At 34.2% G+C, this 18,748-nt stretch overlaps 1 protein-coding gene across 1 annotated transcript in view; it reads right to left on the reverse strand.

The window, feature by feature from the left end:
• Positions 1 to 915: 915 nt before the first annotated feature.
• LOC108723412 (uncharacterized protein DDB_G0283697) overlaps positions 916 to 18,748 on the reverse strand; it is a 107,898-nt gene continuing 90,065 nt past the window's right edge. Inside the window, exons 4-6 of the mRNA XM_018449169.1 lie at positions 5,087 to 5,268; positions 4,007 to 4,135; positions 916 to 2,712 (exon numbers count right to left, since the gene is read on the reverse strand). Of these exons, the coding sequence (XP_018304671.1) occupies positions 2,568 to 2,712; positions 4,007 to 4,135; positions 5,087 to 5,268 (456 nt within the window). The 3' untranslated portion in view covers positions 916 to 2,567. The remainder of the gene's footprint in view (positions 2,713 to 4,006; positions 4,136 to 5,086; positions 5,269 to 18,748) is intronic.

An 18,748-nucleotide genomic window follows, 5' to 3' on the forward strand; every position in this document is an offset into this window, starting at 1 on the left:
GCATGCATTTATGGCCACAATTTGCATGAACAAATCATAATTATGAACAAATCAAGATTAAATGCGGAAAACTTATGTGTGCAGGAGCGAAATTTCGAATCTTATGTTGAATTTTTGATAGGTACGAAATTAATTCTCGTTCGCATTTTATTAGGTGATCCTTAGAACTTCGAATCCATAAACCGTAACTTTCATGATTTTCCATAGTTCTCTCACGATCACAAGGACCGATTTATGCTCGAATATTATATTTATAATTATATAAATTTTGAAGCAGAAATTGATATTTGTAATTCAAACGTAAAACGAAATCATATATTTAACATAATCAATCTAACATATATTTTGCAGCATTATTATATTTAAAATTGTAGATATTTAATATATACACAATATAATATATATTTATATAACATGCATAATTAAATATAAATGAAAAATGTATGTAGAAACATGTGCAGGGCAGTTGGTAAAAATGCTTTTCCATTTAGGTTGAAAAATAACACGAGGCAGATATGCGCTTCTTCCAGCGATTTCAAACAATTTTTTATGTAAAAAAAACTGTAGTTTACGATTTTTTCCCGTTTTTTTGTTGAAAAAAAACAACACGTTACTTTTCTATGTTCAAACAATAGTCATTCGATTTTTTATTAAACATAGAATAGAGTTGCGTTCATAAAAGTGTCGAAATAACGGTGGTATTTCATAAATAAGTTTAGAAGCTTGTAAACCGTTAAGATATATTAAAGATAAATTAATATTTTAGAAACATTAATTTATTTTTAATATAATATATTTTTTTAATATAATAATATATTTATCGAAGATATATTATGAAAATATTAGGAGACAACTTTTCGAGAATTGAGAATGGAAAAGGGAAAATGAGATACAAAATAAAATCGTACAGTATTATATTTTATATTCTCAGATTATATTATAATCACGTAATAAAGAAGCGGCGGTATTAACAATACAACGACTACACCTTCTCGCAGACAGTCGCGTCGTCCAAGTTCGCATTTACATTTCGGACGCATACAATTGGTCTACCGTGGTTCTTTGTGATTTTGCTGTTTTATTAATAACATAGAAAATACAAAGTTACAAACGTGTAGCTGTCCGTTGGGAGCAGCGTTAGGATGGGATTGGCTGCGTTCAGCAGAGAAAACTGATTAATGAGTGTTCAGTGATTCTTTGATTTTTAATATGATTGGTTCTTGCTTTTAGTTCTTTGCTGGATCTAAGGATAGAAACCAATCGCATTAAAGAATGACTGAGTCTCACTGAAGTCAGTTTTCTCTACTGAACGCAACTATTACCTTCATGTTACATCATCTACATAGAAGTGCATGAATAGAGGCCAATCGGGCCAGTTCTCTCTTTCTCTCTCTGTCTGTTGATTAAATATTAAATTAACGAACGTGGGGTACATCAATATTCGATTAAATACAATAGAGATATTCTGTAATCGTGTAACATACAAAATGTGGCTACATTAACGATCTATTTCGATTCTGCGCGACCGCTCGTACGCGTGTTTTTGCGTGCTTTGGTATTTCCTACTCGTCGCGTATCACTATCGTGTAAATTTCGGATAAAGCTATTATAATAAGCACATTATAATTGGAGTATCATTGTATAATTACATTTCGCATAGTCTAATTGAAGAAGTGGAAATTAGGGGACATTGGGAGGGATTCAGGCTCGACAAATTCGGTTCGTCCACAAGCGTGATCCAACGAACCGAGAGTTCCCTCGTGCAGAACGGAAACAGGATCTCAGACTAGGCTCGCGTCCGAGGTCTTCTTCTCAGCGTAAACTATGATACCCGAGGTATCGCTTATCGCATAAAGTTACCACTTAAGAGACGTTATCGCACTCTCTCAGATCTACATGTATAATTTTGGCGAATCGCCATTTCCCTTGGCGAGACTTCCTCTCACCGATGAAATTTCTACTCAAAAAGCAGTCACTTTCTTCCTCGAAAATTTATTACTAGAAGCACTTCATCTCGTCACTGGTAATTTTTTGCGCTATCATCAATTTATGCATATATCGTTCTTATCCTAGAAAAATCGCTTCAGTTATATAGAATGTTATCTTCTTATCTTAACGACTCGAAATCTTGTAATTGTATATCAACTTATTTTCTCTCGTGATGGAGAACCGCTATGAACATCGAGCGCTACAAAATTAGATACTTCATCAATTAAACATTGAAATACTATTTTACTGTCCCCGCAAGACAATCATTGGTACCAAAAATCGACCATTATCACTTCGTATCTTCGCCGATCGCGGCAAGAAAGAAAAACAAAGAAGCGACGACGATACATACGCGTGCCTAGATAACGACTGATGACGTACATTTTTATACAAACGTACGCATACATGTACCTACATGTTGCGAGTCTTTCTGACGAAGGTACTTAAAAAAAAAAATGAAAGAAAATGGCACCGTCGGTTTCTCGTGCGCTTCGTCGTGTGCTATCTCTCCATCTTCATTGGCACTAGGATCGCATTTCAATGCGATCATCTTCGTCCTCTTCGCTATCCGCTGCCGTTTAACTTCTGAATCGATGACTCAGATTCGTACGATAGCTCGTCATCGCGTCGAAAGTATCCCTTTTCCGCGGACACTTGCCTTGCCACTTTATGTACTCGCCGAACTCGCAGTTGGGCATCGCGCATTCGTTGTTCTGAATGCATCTACGAGTTAAAAAGTTTCATATGATACCGTAGACCGAGTCTGGTCGATCGGAATGTTCTTGTACGGAAAGAATGATTTTGCTGAACTCCGCATGCTAAAAATTTAGCCAGATCGCGGAAAGAAATATTTTGATGCTCCAGCTAGAATCATCGCTGTTTTTTGTATCTGATAGAAAATTATGTATCATATGTAGAATTTATAGCGCAATATTCTATCAATATATGCAAGAAAATTTGGGTCTCATAATCAAATATGAAACACTGCTAAATATGAATTACAGTCGCAGTCATCTGATTAAACCAGGGTTAGTAAATGTTTTTTTTTTTTTTTTAATTTACTGTGTTTCTTCTTAAATATGTTTTTAATGTTTCAAATATGTTTTAAACAGTACTATAAAAAAAACATATTTAAAACATATTAAAAACATCAATTTAGCATGTTTTAAACTGTTTAAAACACGTTTAAAACATGTTTTTTACCAACTCTGGATTGAACATTACAGAGAGACTTTCTCTTGACAAATTTTACAAACGGAGATAAATTCTGTTATCTATATTGATTAGATACAAAACGTATGCAATATCGCAGTATTTGCTTGTCATTTATCTATTTAACTAATTTTTCGTATCTATAAGATAATTTTTTGCTATAACTGCAAGACTATTTTTTTCAGTGATACAGATCTGAAAATAATTTTGTTGGACCATCAAAATAATTATGTAGGACGCTCAAGCATAACGAGCAATGCCACTAGAAAAGTTTTTGACATTTTAGCAACCACCTTGTCCTACATAGTTATTTTGATAATGTTGTTATGGTCTAACAACATTATTTTTAGGTATGTATCTAATTAAACTTTTAGATACTTCATCAAAACCATTCTTTCCATGTGCGTATTTTTTAAAAATATCGTTCTACAAATATCAAAGTACTTTTTCATATGCAAAATCAAATTCTTATTTGAGGAACAGATATTTATTCAGTAATATTTTTGGAATAAAATGAGGTCACTGCAAATGTATTCATTACATGCAAATGTTTGACAATGTACAGTTGGAACTAAATTGAACTTGAAAGTTCCACGCTCACAAAGCGCGGTTATGGTGAAATTTTACGGTACAGCATACAAACGGAGCTCGCATTATTTTGTCTTGTAAATGCTGCGGTAATTAGTATGTAGGTGCTGCAGTGTTTTACTGTCGCACTTTTAAGCTCGTGCCCGCGTACTGAAATACTTCGGCGGCGAAGTATGTCGTGAAATTGTAGTCGCAAAGAACGCGTAGGCATACTCACATTCTGTCCGCGAGGGAGAAGTATCCCTTCCCGCGTCTGGTCTTTATACAATTTTCGTTGCTCTCGAAGCAGTTACATTGACAAACGCCTTCTGTAATTCTTGGCGTGAATTCCGATGGACAACGACATCTGGAGTAAATTTTTTTAACAATTATAAGATTAATTAATAAGTTAAATGTTTAGCAACAGTTATAGGCTAATGAGAAACTTTCTGAACCATTTCTCTGTTTATAAATGCTATTACGTTAAGCTACACTGTTAGACATTGAAGGAACAATGGTAATCCTTTGAGTTAAAATAATATTTTGTTATTTTTAAGAGAGGCGTGTCAAAATGTAGATCAATGCACACTGTTAGATGTCAAAGAAGCAACCCATACAGCAGAAATGTATCGTAGGAATAGCTTAGAGATATCGTAATGTTTGTAAGATATCTGTATAATATATACGGGATATTTCTGCTGTGTGGAAATAGTTATTCTTTGAGTTAAAATAATATTTTGTTATTTTTAATTTCCGTGTATGTTAAAATGTAAATCATTTCTGGTGTTAGTTTCAAAAACAACGTTTATATTAGAGAGCATACGCATTTAGTAAATTATAAACTAAATTTGAGTTGAATTTAATACATTTTCTTGAGTTAAATTATTTAATTTCATTTTTAAATTAAGAACATATTGAATAGGAGCAAAATTGCGACCTACAGAAATGATTAAGAATAAGTTGCGTATAATTTGACATTATGAATTTAACAGTGCATTTGTGTGGTTAATTTCAATGTAAGCAACGTCCACATTAACGTACGCACTTATATATAATAAATAATAAATTAAATTTAAGTCAAATTTAATACATTTTCTTGAATTAAATTGTTTAATTCTATTATTTTAAATTGACGACAATTTGAATATAGGAGCACAGTGGCGATTTATAAAAATGATTAAAAATAATTCAAATTGGGTACATTTTGATATAAATTTAATGTGTACGAATACAATGCAAATAGATAGGTTAAAGTAATTCCAATATTTTATTTTCTATCGTTGCGGAACTTAAAAGATATGCCCTTTCGCAAACTTACGGTTTTCTCGCTGGCGATTTTTTCATGTTTTGAGGGGGCGGCGAGGATTGATGTCGATAAACTCTCTGGTCTGCGGGTTTCTCGTTTGTCGTATCGTACTCGGACCTCTCTCTGCATTCGCATTCCGTGTGATTGTAGAACGATAGCTTCTCCACTACGCTGGCACCACCCACGCTTGTGGTCTGCAATAAAATCAGGAATAAACATTGTGAGAACGTTTGAATGCATGCGCGATACGTATAATTAATGTCGGTAAACGATATATTATATGCGAGAGTCGAAAAGCATGTCCGAGAAACTCGCCGGTAGGTTCTCCTATACCGTCGTTTATTCGCTAAATATTTACTTATGCCGCAGTGCGGAAAATGGTTACACGGTGGTTTCGCAATATAGCCAGGAGTAAATATCGTCACGTTAAGCCTGTAGATGATACACGTAAGCAATTTTGTAAATAATGTTACACTGTATACAGGAAACTAATCTAGCTTCATCTTTTTGTTATAACTATACACGGTATCGCGGAATTGGTCTTCCTTTCGCATAAAGCTCTTTACAAGGGAATATCTTTTCTCTCTCGCTTTCAGTATTCTTTTTCAGGAATTTAATATCTTTTCTCTCTTGCTTTTAGTATCCTTTTTCAAGGATTTTTTTGAAAAAATATAAATTGGAAACTTGATACATTTATTCTTTGATACATAATTCTTTACAATATTTTTTCTCAAACATAAAAAATTTTTTGGCAATTATTTGTAAATCTGTGTGGTAAGTTAAAAAAATATTGACTCATTATTTCCACGATAACTCGCGCAATTTTAATCCGATCGAAATAAAAATGAAAACTGAAAATGAGAATAAGCCTTAAAACGAGAATCACAGCTCCCTTAAGTCAATTTGAGGGTTTTTCCTCGGATTTTTTCCTCGGAAAAAAAGTGATAGTTCGAAACTTTATATTGCCTTTTCGCATTTTTATCGAAACCGATAACCGGATTGACATTGATTGTAAATGCGCAAGTGAACCTTTGAACATAACGGATGAGCATTCTCGTCACATCGGCGACGTCGCGTCGGACTGACGAGAGCAACGAGACTATGAGACTGCATAACATTATGCTTAAAAACTAGACTATCGGCTCGTACACGGCCGACCCGGTTCTAATTGGGTTCAATTAACCCAGCTCACTTTTGTGCTCTCTACCGTACAACAAACTGAGCATTTTACAGACTGACACGCTGCCGACACAGAAGCTGTCCGTATCGTCGAGCCGCATTTAGCCTACTTTTAATGGGTTCTAATTGCCCTGCATCACTGCTCGCACGTACCGATTTCCGCTCGCATCTGACGCGATCCGATCGGTCGTTGTTTTAACCAATTAAGTGGAATTGATGTTCGATATAAATAGGCGCGCAACCACTCGATATGACATCGAACACCCGGCAGCAGTTTCTGTTTCGGAAAGAACAGTTTTGCTAAAGTATCTAAAAATTTAATTAGGTATCTGAAAATCTGAAAATAATTTTGTCGAACCCTCAAAATAATTATGTAGAACACGAAGCGTTGATGACAATGCTGTAAAAAGTTCTGACAATCTAATAACCAATTTGAACGTTCTACATAATTATTTTGATGCTCGAAACGAGATTATTTTAAAATCCATATTTAACTGAATTTTTAGATACTTGAACAAAACCATAATTTTTAAGCAGGCATACGCAAGTCTTTTTCACGATAATTATAATTTTTTAATCTCATTTGAGAATTTCTTGCCTGTACTAAAATATTATCCATACTTTTTAGGAAACGTCTTATAAATATTAAAATATATATAAATAAATTTAATTCCCTTTATGCTCCTAATGGATATTTATTATCGTCTTTTTTACTACTTCTTTCACGGACAAATAGACGAGGTCGGCGATCGATTTTCTTCCTTCTCGTTAAATTGTTAATTCGTTCAAGCGAAAGAAATAAGAATTCGATTGATGGAAAGCGGTTAATTGAAAGTTAGAAAATAGAAAATTGTAAGAGAAATTTTCTGTGACACACGTCACATCGCAAGTAACATGTCGCGTTCGTAATTACACCATTTTCGCTTTTCCGTTGCCAACGGGTTAATTGATGCGCGTTGTGAAAGCTTGGGTATTACTGTGTACCGTTGTGTATTACATGAAAGAAAATTTGATCATGTATAGTACTATGCGTTTAAAAATTAAAGCGTACGCTGCGACATGCTGCAGAACGGGTGCATTAAAGAGCTTCTTACGTTTATATAAAGCTGAGTATAATAGTAATAATAATAATCTTTATTGATATACGAAATATGAATTCATAAATTTATAATTATGAAGACAGTATAAATTAAAGCACTCTAAAAGATAAGATGTCAGCAATACTGCTATTCATGAGCCTAAACCTTATTATAATTAGTTATCATATGGAATCAAGTAGGTACACATTTGATCAAATTACAATTACGAAAAATGAAAAATGATATACATGAGTAGAGACTTTACATTTACAAACTGATTAGAAAACGTGATGTTTGATGAATGAAAAATATATGATGACTTGAAAATATAAAGTGACGTGAACGTAATGTAATTAGCTTAAGTGTGGAGTGATAAAAAGAGAAGCAGCTTTTTTAAAGGTAAACAATTAGTAAACGAACAGCGAACGCGATGTTCGAACATTCATGTCTGTAATCATTTGTCCTTTCTTAATTTCATCGAACAATATTCGATCAGATTCAGATTATCTTCGAATTTCTATCTCGTAAAAATATCTTCTGACGATCCTTATGAATTTTATATATGGGATTTAAAGATTAATGCCGGTTTTTTTACTGATATAATTTAATTTCGGTTCAATTTAATCTTCATTTTTTTCTATTTCTTAATGCTAGAAATAGATGAAGAGTAAATTAAACTGAGATTAAAGTTAATTTATATTGGTAGAAGCCGACATTAATCTTGTTGCGCTAGACGTCTCTATATCGGCTATATATTAAAAAACGTGACTAAAATAAAATTCCTTTAAATAGGTCGTGGTACTTATAATGATACTCAATCACCGAGATCGATGACAATGAGCGAGCGGAACGACACATTTGTGTCTGATCAACGGTGTTGGACAATCAATCACAGTTAAGATTTTATTTATTCGATTCCGTAGTCGCGCGTAATCACGACATTACGAGTCGCTCAATTAATGCCCTTTCGCTATGTGAGGCAGTGCAAGGGCATAATTACGACAATCGTTTCTCGCGATGTCATTAAGAAGGCAGGATTACGACAGTCGTTTCTCGCGGTGTCTTTCAAGGTAGCGGAAAAGGCCGGAGGCGATATATTTCTACAAATGATTATGTCAGCCGTCGATCAATTGTTACTTTTGTGTTCATCGTATCTTGAAAGTTCCGTAGAAAAATTCCATCACAAATGAAAATTGAATTAGTTTGATTGAAAAGATTGAATTAGCTTGATTGAAAAAATTGAATTTGTCTGATTGAAGATGTCGACGTTTCCTATTGAGATCATTCTAATGCATCAGTAAAGCTCTGTGAAACGGGATACGAATCCGTATACGACAAATTGCGTCCAAGTATTGTGTGAGATTTTTTTCTGTCTTGATAAAGTGCGCGGATCTCTTTGACCCTATGTAATACGAGCTGCATCCACGGGACGTTCTCCGTCTTTCTCCGAGACAAGATCCGTCAAGTACAAGAGGATTGAGATTCGCGATCGTCTCTGACGGATGGCTTGGTCGACGGATCGTGGTCATAAATTTCATGTCTTAGTACGTAGCATGTTCTGCGAGAAACGCATTCTTGCGGAATTGCTTGATATTCTGTATTATTTACTGCTTTCATTGCACGGAAAATATTCGAGATTGGCTACGTTCAGCGGAGAAAGCAGCTTTGCAACTATTGTAAAATTCTTCAATTCAGTTGGTTCTTTCTTTTGGTTCCTTATGGATCTAAACGTACAAATCAATCGTATTGAAGAATTTTACAACAGTTGCAAAGCTGCTTTCTCCGCTGAACGTAGCCAATCTCGAATATTTTCCGTGCAATGAAAGCAATAAATAATACAGAATATCAAGCAATTCGTCAATAGTTATATCTCTCAAAACGCATCACAATGGTACATTTTAAATTGACTTCTGTCTCACTACTGTGAACATCTTTAAAAATTTTTTTAGTGACTTTTAATGCAAATATCGTGTTTTAATATAATATCAGAAAATTATTAACATTTGTATTGTTGTTTGTTTCTTAATCAGATTGAACGTTTCATTGCGAGTTTCATGTTTCTCTTTGCGTGCACTCAACATCAATAATCGGACGAGAATGCATTTCCTAAGGGATGCATCTAGTCAGTAGAAAGGTAGTAGCGTGGCAGAGGTTCCGTCGGTCTCGTGTTTCAGAATTTTTATTTAGAAGCGACGGCGTGGAATAACGTAGGTATGTTTATGGAGTGCAGCTAGTGCGCTCATATGACTCCACGCCCATAGTATAAAGTCAGCTTAAGGACTTGTCGCCTATGGCGATTGTGCGGGTTTCGCAGCGTGAACAGTATTCGATCATTCCTCACTTATGTTCGTTAAGTTCTAGAAATGACACGGAGTAATTTATGGCAACGAATCGCGACAAGATCGATGAAAATTACACGATATACTGACAACATGATATTTATTATTAGTGTAGAAACAAGACAACTCAGAGGAGATTGCTGCGAAACATATTTAACTTTGTGTTTTTTAATACCATGGTATTTCGCACACAGTTATGACGATCGTGCCGTATAATTGTAATATTGAGCGTAGGAAGCGGAACGTTTCAAGGGACGGACGATTTCCATAATGCTATAGAGATGAGCGATTTGCAAGAGGGCTTCTTCGAAGGATCACTGTGAATCTCTCTCCCGTGAATCACGGGAATTCCGGAATTTAATTTTCACGAGGATTATCCCTCTCGCGGGATCGGAGCAGCTGACCGGTCGCCTCATTAACATTCGCTGTATCTCGCCCCGGGCGTTTGTTCGTGAATGAAACACAGGAACCCGGCACGAAATCACGTGCACGCTGATCTCAGAAGATCGGTGAACCATGTCGAAGGCACGTCTCTTAGATGAATATTCCATGATCCGTTTTGTTTTTTTTATCGAGTTAGTGTTGCATCGAACTTGCGTCGCAATTTTACAAATGACGTCGAATTCTTTGTCGATTTATTTTGCTGTTTATGGAAAAAATAGTCCTGGTTGTTTCCGTAATTTATATTATATCTGTCCTTTATCGATGAACCCTCTGAAATGACAATAAATTGAAGTGAAACAAATATACACATGAGTGAAAAACGCCATATTTGGCAAAGACAATTCTTTGTGTCTAATAATATTTCTTGTTAATTTCCAGTATAAGTTGTGCGTCGATTATTTGTCGGGTCTTGAAGCACAATCTTAAACCGAAGCTGGAATAGTAATAAAGCTTTTTTTTAGATAAAAGTGAAAAATTTTCCATGAAAAATTTAAAATATATAAATTTTAACATTTAGAAACAGAGATTGTAACAAAACTATCCTATATTATTAAAAATAACACATTTAAAATTTTAAAAGCTTAACACTCTTAGCAGTATAATGAAATTTTGGATGCAAATTCGGGCCAACAAGAAATAAATGGGTATTGGAAAAAAGAATGTTACTATAACGGAAAAGGATGATATAATTAAATAAAAATACTGAATAAAATATAAATTTTAATTATTTCATTAAAATTGTTTTGATCATTTTAATTTTAATTTTACAGCATTAAGTACAAAATATATTTAATAAAATATGTATCTTATAATTATAACAAAGTAACAATTATTTAAAATAGGAGCAGTTTGAAGGAATTGTGAGCGAAGTTCAAAATTCTAGACTTTTATATTTTCTTATAACTTTTCCCTATTTTCCATGACCAATTTCAATTTCCCTGATTTTTCTGGTTTTCCAGGTCTGTGGCAAACCTGTATATACGTAGCAAAACTATTCTCTATGCAAAACTATTCTTTGTTGTTTGAAGAGTAGGATTTTTGAGGCGTTATAACAAAATTCACAAAAAATTCACAAAAAATAAAAATTTTTACTGTTTAAAATTCGATACGGTATGCATTGATAGAAAGGTTAACAATAAAACGTATTAAATTCTACCGAAATGAATGTCTCACGTGATTTATCCAAAGTATCAAAGAGCGACAGGCGTTTGGGGTCATGAGTTCAGTTGCCTACTTAATGGCGACGGTTATATTTTTAACGATTTGATTTTAATACGTCCGTATCACATGTCGAAATCTTCACTGGTTCTAATGGAGCTCTCAAATCGAGGACATGCAGTAAAATACGCGAATCCATAAGCTTGAATGATTTAAGTAACGGAAGTCCGTGATATATCGAACACTTATACGTGTATATTGCCAGATTCATTCGAAATATGTTACGGTATAGTGAATTTAGATTGCGTATTTCCAGGCGATCGATCGTGCGATCTATTCAACTTGCATCACACAGCATCAAGACAAAATTCAGCAATCATATATCGATGTCTTTTGCTATACTCAAAATTCATCATTTCCGCTAATTTGTAATAAAACATTTCGGTTTCGTGTGTGTGTGTGTGTATAACTCATTATATTTTTTTTTCACTATCGTCTCTTTGTTTTTTGTTTAATTTTATTTTTTTTCGCGTTCGTGTACTTTTCCTTATTATCGTGATATAATAAAATATATCCAAGGACTTCGATTCTTTCCCTCGGTTACTTTTTTGAAACTTCCAAAAATCAGTCTTATCTCGTCTTTACGTCAAATTTAGTTGTAAGCAGACGTAAGGTTTAGTCGTGCCGTTAATCGCGCACGGACTACGAGCATTAATGTAAAAAGGTGGTCATTTCTCAGTTTGTGAAAATTTCCAAGGGAAAGAATAGAAGTCCTTAGGTGTACATATGACGCGCAGTTAATGTCGGAAATGCAAAATATCGTGCCGTCGTGTTTTCGCGAGTGTTGAATGTGTGCATAGAAACGATGGAGACTGAAAGAGGAGGAGGCCTGGGAGGCATCGGGCAACGGCGGAGCAGCCATGGGGTAAATAATTATTTATTATTCTATTTATTATTTGCAGAATTTATATTTATAATTATTTTATATGCTTTACAATTACTTGTTGAAGCATTTGTTTGAAATATTGTTATAATTTTGATATATTTGTGTTTTACAGTTCAACGCACAGTTCACGTAGTTCATATCCGCCGCTGCGTTTTGGTGAGTGATAAATTACATATTTAATTGAAAGTAATGGATCTGTGAAAACTGTATTACACATACACATAAAAAGTACGTAAATATATTTATGTCTCAAGTTAATATCGTAAAATACAGTGTAGAGTAAAACATTCCATAAATCCATTAAAATAATAATAATAATAATAATGGCTATGAAATATTAAAATAATATTTTTAGCATTGAATAATATAATTGGCAATTTTTTGTTAATATTTTATAGTTTATTGATCTATATTTATTCATAGAATTGTATTATTAATATACTATTAATGAAAGACATAATGACGTGAAATTTAATAAATATTTATTATAATTAGTAAATTTGAAAATTCCATATGATCCGAATCGCCAACTTTGATTAATTTGAGACCCATCGAAATTTTGACCTTTTTTTTATTAAAATACTCTATATTAATTAATATTGAAAATATAAAAATAATTAAAATATTATAGATAGAATGCAATAAATTTTTTATAAAAATTGTAGAAGGTATTTATCTCTTCTGTATTTCATCGATTAAAATATCGCTGACACGCGTAGGCACGCGCGCTGGGATACGGGAAGACGCATTCACAGGTGTAATCTTCCGAGACCTTTCTAGACCTCGCTTTACTCGAGAGCGACCTTTTCGCGAATCGACGGTTTCATCAAATGTTAGGAGAACCTGGTGTGCAAAATTAGCTGGATACTCGCATCACGAGAGCAAAATAAACCGTGAACGTTATGCTTATGCTACTTATGCCACTTTCCATAATATTGCGCAACAGATAATGTTTTTCACTACTGCTTTCAAAGATATTATTACTTCATGCGCTGTAAATCTTGTCGGGGAGAACGTTGACTCGAATCCCGTTAAGTACCGTTTGCTTTTGCAAGTCGAAGAGACTTGTCATTATAATAAAAGTGTCTATCGAGCAGACGACAGCAACAGACGTCTCATATCATATGACTGTCTCATATACAAAGTTATCAGATGTCTCAAGTATCGTAAAGGATTGTTACATCTTAAAAAGTGCAGACTAAACAATCGTCAACACACTTCTTGTTTTAGTACTTTGATATACTATATTAGAAATAATATCCGGATATTAATGTGCACAATTTTTTTTTATATTTGAATAGATATATTTCAACGTTCTTCGAGTCAGCGTTTGATGATGACGATCTCTACGGATTCGCTTTCAGATAAAATTTAACTTTTAAGGAGATAGTTTAAAGATATCTACGCAAGTTGGTATGAGAAATGTAAATTTAACATAATGTATTAGTAAAAAATATAACTATAAGATAAAGTTATAAAATAATTAATAATTAATAACTATAAAAATTATATAGTTATAATTTAATTATAATATAACTATAAAATATAAATTTTTTACTAGACTTGTGTTAAATCTACATTAATAATTATATCCTTTATATGATAGAGGAACGTAAAAATAATGGACTTTAAAACTTCTGAGCAACTGAGCATTACTTTTTATTTTCTTTTTAATAAGGAACAAAGTTTTAAAGGAAACTATACTTTAAGTGCCATAGCTACCCCACCTACTCACTTTAAGATTCATATTGATGTGATTAATACATCGGTAGATTGTGCAACGATTTTTTGTATAAAACACACACACACACACACACACACACACACGTCTGACAGTTAAAATGAAATCTCTTCCCGAAAAACCTAACGAATCGTCAATCAATCGACTCGTTCGGGTAGGTAGAGGAACACGGTGGCCTCCCGGTAACAATAATTAATTCTCGGCGTCCGACGGTAATTAAAAGACGAGTCGCTTCGTCATCGCACCCACACGGTCGGCGTTGGAAAAAAGACATGCGTGAGTATGCGGGATTACAATGTGGCTTTGTGCTGCTCACGCTTGTACGTAATTAACATACAATATTCTTAGAGCAAAGAAATCCGTTTCTCATAAAGAGAATCAGTTTTTATAGATAGCTTGTATACATATTAATCCGTTAAGTACCATTATCGTATATTGGTTTATCCCAGAAAATACGAGCCATTAGGAGAACGATTGCATAAATCGTATTATTTTCCTTAGTTGATATTAGATAGAGATATCTGAAAGACATTCGTGTCTGTTTCTCGAAAATATAAAAAATCAAGCTAAACTTGTTAGTTAATTTCCATTGTGCATTTGTCCGCGGATGTGCTTCGTTAGCATAATTTTTGTTAACATAGTCAAACGTAGATGAATTCAGAATGCAAATCAGCTTTCGCTCGCTAGTAGGATTGCTATTTCATGGGCAGATGAGAGACGGAAGATACGGTGTATCCAATGTCCGTCAACCACTCAATCTTTGATACATGGTGTCTTTGAGCGATATCATCTTACGCTGAAGCTCGTTCGTATTTATCAGCACTTTCTTCATCTCTGCCTTCCCTTTCGGAGTTCAAAGCTATAGAAACTCCCTACAGATTTATATCTTTCGATCTCGCTGTTGTTTTATTAAAAAACTTTTACCGCGCGATGCCTCCAATGCTTCGGCGGTAAAACAAAGATTGTATTATTTTTAATGAACGAATTAAGATAAGAACGGTATAATCTTTTCATATTAATTTTTATTTTCATTCTCTTTGTCGTAGTAAATTTAGGGTTGGCAGAATTCTATATTTTTTAAATACAGTTTATACCAATAGTAAAAACCGATATTTTTAGAGAAAACAGCAAAGAGATTGATCTTTTCTATTAAAAGCAATAAAATACGAAATTTTGTTATCGACATTCTAATTTGGTATTCTAATTCTAATATCACTATTCTGATTCAGCGCTAATTGGAAGCGCGCGCGCGTGTTCCAATTTAAACTTTATCTAAAATAATATCCGTAAAATTAGGAATCGAGTGCAACAAGCAAATTAGTTTTTTGCAAGACGCCGACTAATAAACTGGATGGCAGAGCTATATTGATAAAAAATTTTAATTTGGTTGCTGTTATATTTTTGTCTCATGAAACTAAAAATATTGAATTTAATAACATTTATATTATCTCCAAAGTTTTTATTTTAAAAATATATTTCACATATAAATGTGAATAAAAAAAAAATTTTATTGTTTAAGATATTTTATTATTATTGATTCGTTTTGTTTTTCTTGAAATTATCGCGCGATTAGTATAATGATTTACTAATTAATCATGAATAAAAATATCTTTTTGCATAAAATAGATATATAAATATATTTTAGTATTTTCATAGTTTTTGCCAGTTTATTTCATTGGATAAAATCCGGGGCGGTAAAACCCGGAATTTATTATTTTCTTCACTCACTGGATTTTTCCGGTGAGATTTTTCCACCTGAGACAAATAATACGTGTTTTGAGTGCGCATTCGATTCACTTGTGTCGGATTTTCATGGGCACGCGCTCCATAAATGCTAAGACCGTAAATGCTAAGACCGATTTGCATGTGATTATTGGTGGGCGTTTCTACATCGACGATTGAAATCTTTATCACGTTACTGTAACTGTGAGATTCCCTTTTGCAAAGAGATTACATGGGAATTAGCTATGGCAGCTATCGGAATCAGAGCGCGCATCGATTTTTAATTGCCACATGGATGGAAAATTGAGTTTATACGCGATCAAGCATTGGGATAAGCTTCAACGTCCGTGTTCGATGCACGTGCTATCGATGTAGATCGATATCTTACCAATTACTTAAGTGACTCTTGCTCTGTAAATACGCATCATAAATTCGTTTGAGAGACAACGAGAAAGTTCAACACGGCCGTAATTAATTGCAATTGTGCTTCGCTTCGCGAAGAGCAGGATGTATTTTTACAGAAATTTATCACATCCCTGAACGTCTTCATTGACTTAAGCCGCGCGCAGCGACGTGGGTCGTACGTAACTCCGGTAATTTCGGTGCTTTCGCGATAAAACCGTCATAAATCAACGGTGTGTCTGGGTCAGCACAGCTCGCGTTCAACCTGCTCCGAACCAGATTCTCAGAGTCGCCGTTGGCAAAACAGCGGCGATGTGGTGGCAGCTAAATAGCTCTGTCATTGAGAGCGTGTTGTCCCCCCGCACCGTTAAGTATAGGTTTCTATCAAGTTCCGCAATTCCTATTCATTTGATAAACGTTCCTACTGCGTTATCAGAGTATCGGTAGATGTTATTGACCTTGCCGATCTTATATTCCACGCTTTGCGGTTACAGGATTAAATGCAATTTTCCTCTCATAAGTATTATCCTATCGTTAAAATAATCTGCTTTATTCAAATGTAATTAATAGCAATGCACGGGGATCATTATTACGCTTGCAGTTATTCGAAGGATCGATTAACGTTTTAATGGCACTGCTTGTCTTCATGTGAATGTTTTAAACGATTAGCATTTTTCCGTACACGAAAAGACAGTTTTGCTAATGTATCTGAAAACTTAGTTAGATATAGATCTGAAAATAATTTTGCTGGAGATAAATAATTATGTATAGCATTGATAACAATACTGCAAAAGTTTAACATTCTAGCAATCAGTTAGAATATCCTATTATTATTTTGATGGTCTAAAATTATTACCAAATTATTTTCAGATCTAAATTCATACTAAAAAGGTTTACTAAATTTTAATAAATATTTATTTGAGTAATACTAATTAAATATTTATTAAATGTAAACATATATTTATTTGGTACAAGAATCTTAATTTGATTTAAATATCATTTTTTTATTGTAAATATTTATTTACTGTAAGTAATAATTAGTACTGTTCAAATAAATATTTATTGAAATTTAGTAAATTTTTTCAGATTAGCTAAATTTTTCAGATACTTCAGCAAAAAATTCTTTCTCTGTAAATAGTTATCGCGTAAATAGTTTATGTTAAACGCTAACACTGCCGGTTTGGATAACTTTTTCCGATAATACGTTTGTATGTACGAAACAGAGGTTTAATTCCAACGAAAGTTCTTGGAATATTGATTAACGATGCCTACTTCCCGCGTCTCGCACCGGATAACGATCGGTCCGAGTCATGCCGGTTCTGTAGTTCTGCGGCGCGTATTAATTAACGTTATAAGGCCGACCGGTTTGTTCCTCTGTTGCCGGTGGCATATACGTGCTGTCGACACGTTAAGCAGACGTATGTACGTGCCTTAGTAACCTTTGAACAAATTTTTAATTTAATTTGGAAGAAAAAATAAAACAAAAATGTGTAAGAATCTATTAAGCTCCATTAAATGTAATTTGAAATATCCCATAAATGATTAAGCAAGGTGAATACTTGGGTAGCAATAAAATGACAAGAAGTTGCTTTTGACACCCTGTTATATATTATAAAATCCATGAGACAGTTAAGATTTATCTTCGAGAAGAGACATGCATTTACGAGAAGACTTATCTTACTGTCACTATATCTGAAGCCATAACGTTAAACGAACTCTTACGATCGCATACGAAATTAGGCGCGAGCAATAATACGAAATCAGGTTGACCGCGCGCTTGATTAGCATAACGCGTTATAATGCAGCCAGTTAATTCATCTCTGCGGCACGAGCGGCCGCGGAATGTCGTAAAGCTTCTCCGCCGTTGATCAGGATGCGCGTAACGTGCAACGGGAGGAAGCTAAGTGCGGGAGCATTTCACTCTTTTTGCTCTCGTGTTCCGTGCGGAATGTGCGGCCAGACGCGCATGATGCAGCGGCGATGTGATGCGATGGGATGCGATACACAACCGCGCACGTGTAACGCCAGCCGGCCGTCCAGTAAAAAGCGTGGAAATTAACGACGACCAGCGTGTTCGCGTTTTATTCGCAAGAGAGGTCGAGAGATTCTGAAGACGAGTCACTCGATCTCCCGACCTCGATCGTTTACCGAAGCTTCGCAACTACAAAGTCGGTGCCTGCCGGGTGAAGAGCCGGTTGAAGAATCGTGGAATTGCGAGAGGAAATGAAAGAAATGAATTACTGCCGACATCCGCTGACTGCTGATGCGAATATTCAGTATAAATCCGGCACGTATAATGTAGCATCCATTTCTTGTATCTCGTATATGAAAAGAATGGTTTTGTTGAAATATTAAAAAATTTAGCTAGATACATATCTGAAAATAAATTTTGTTGGATCATTAAAATAATTATGTAGAAAGCTAAATTGATTGCTAGAATGTTAAGATTTTTGGCAGCATTAATTGCTCATCAGAAGTTTTCTACACAAATATTTTAATAGCCCAATAAAATTATTTTCAGGACTATATATTTAGCTAAATTTTTAAATACTTCAGCAAAATCGTTCTTTCGATCGTATACTGAATTGCTGGATTTTGAGTGAAATAATATTTGACCTGCAAAGCATTTCGTAGACTTAATCTTCGGTCTGCAATCATATTTTT

This window comes from Mycetomoellerius zeteki, unplaced genomic scaffold, assembly GCF_001594055.1.
Source record: "Mycetomoellerius zeteki isolate Tzet28-1 unplaced genomic scaffold, Tzet1.0 scaffold232, whole genome shotgun sequence".
Lineage (NCBI taxonomy): Eukaryota > Metazoa > Arthropoda > Insecta > Hymenoptera > Formicidae > Mycetomoellerius > Mycetomoellerius zeteki.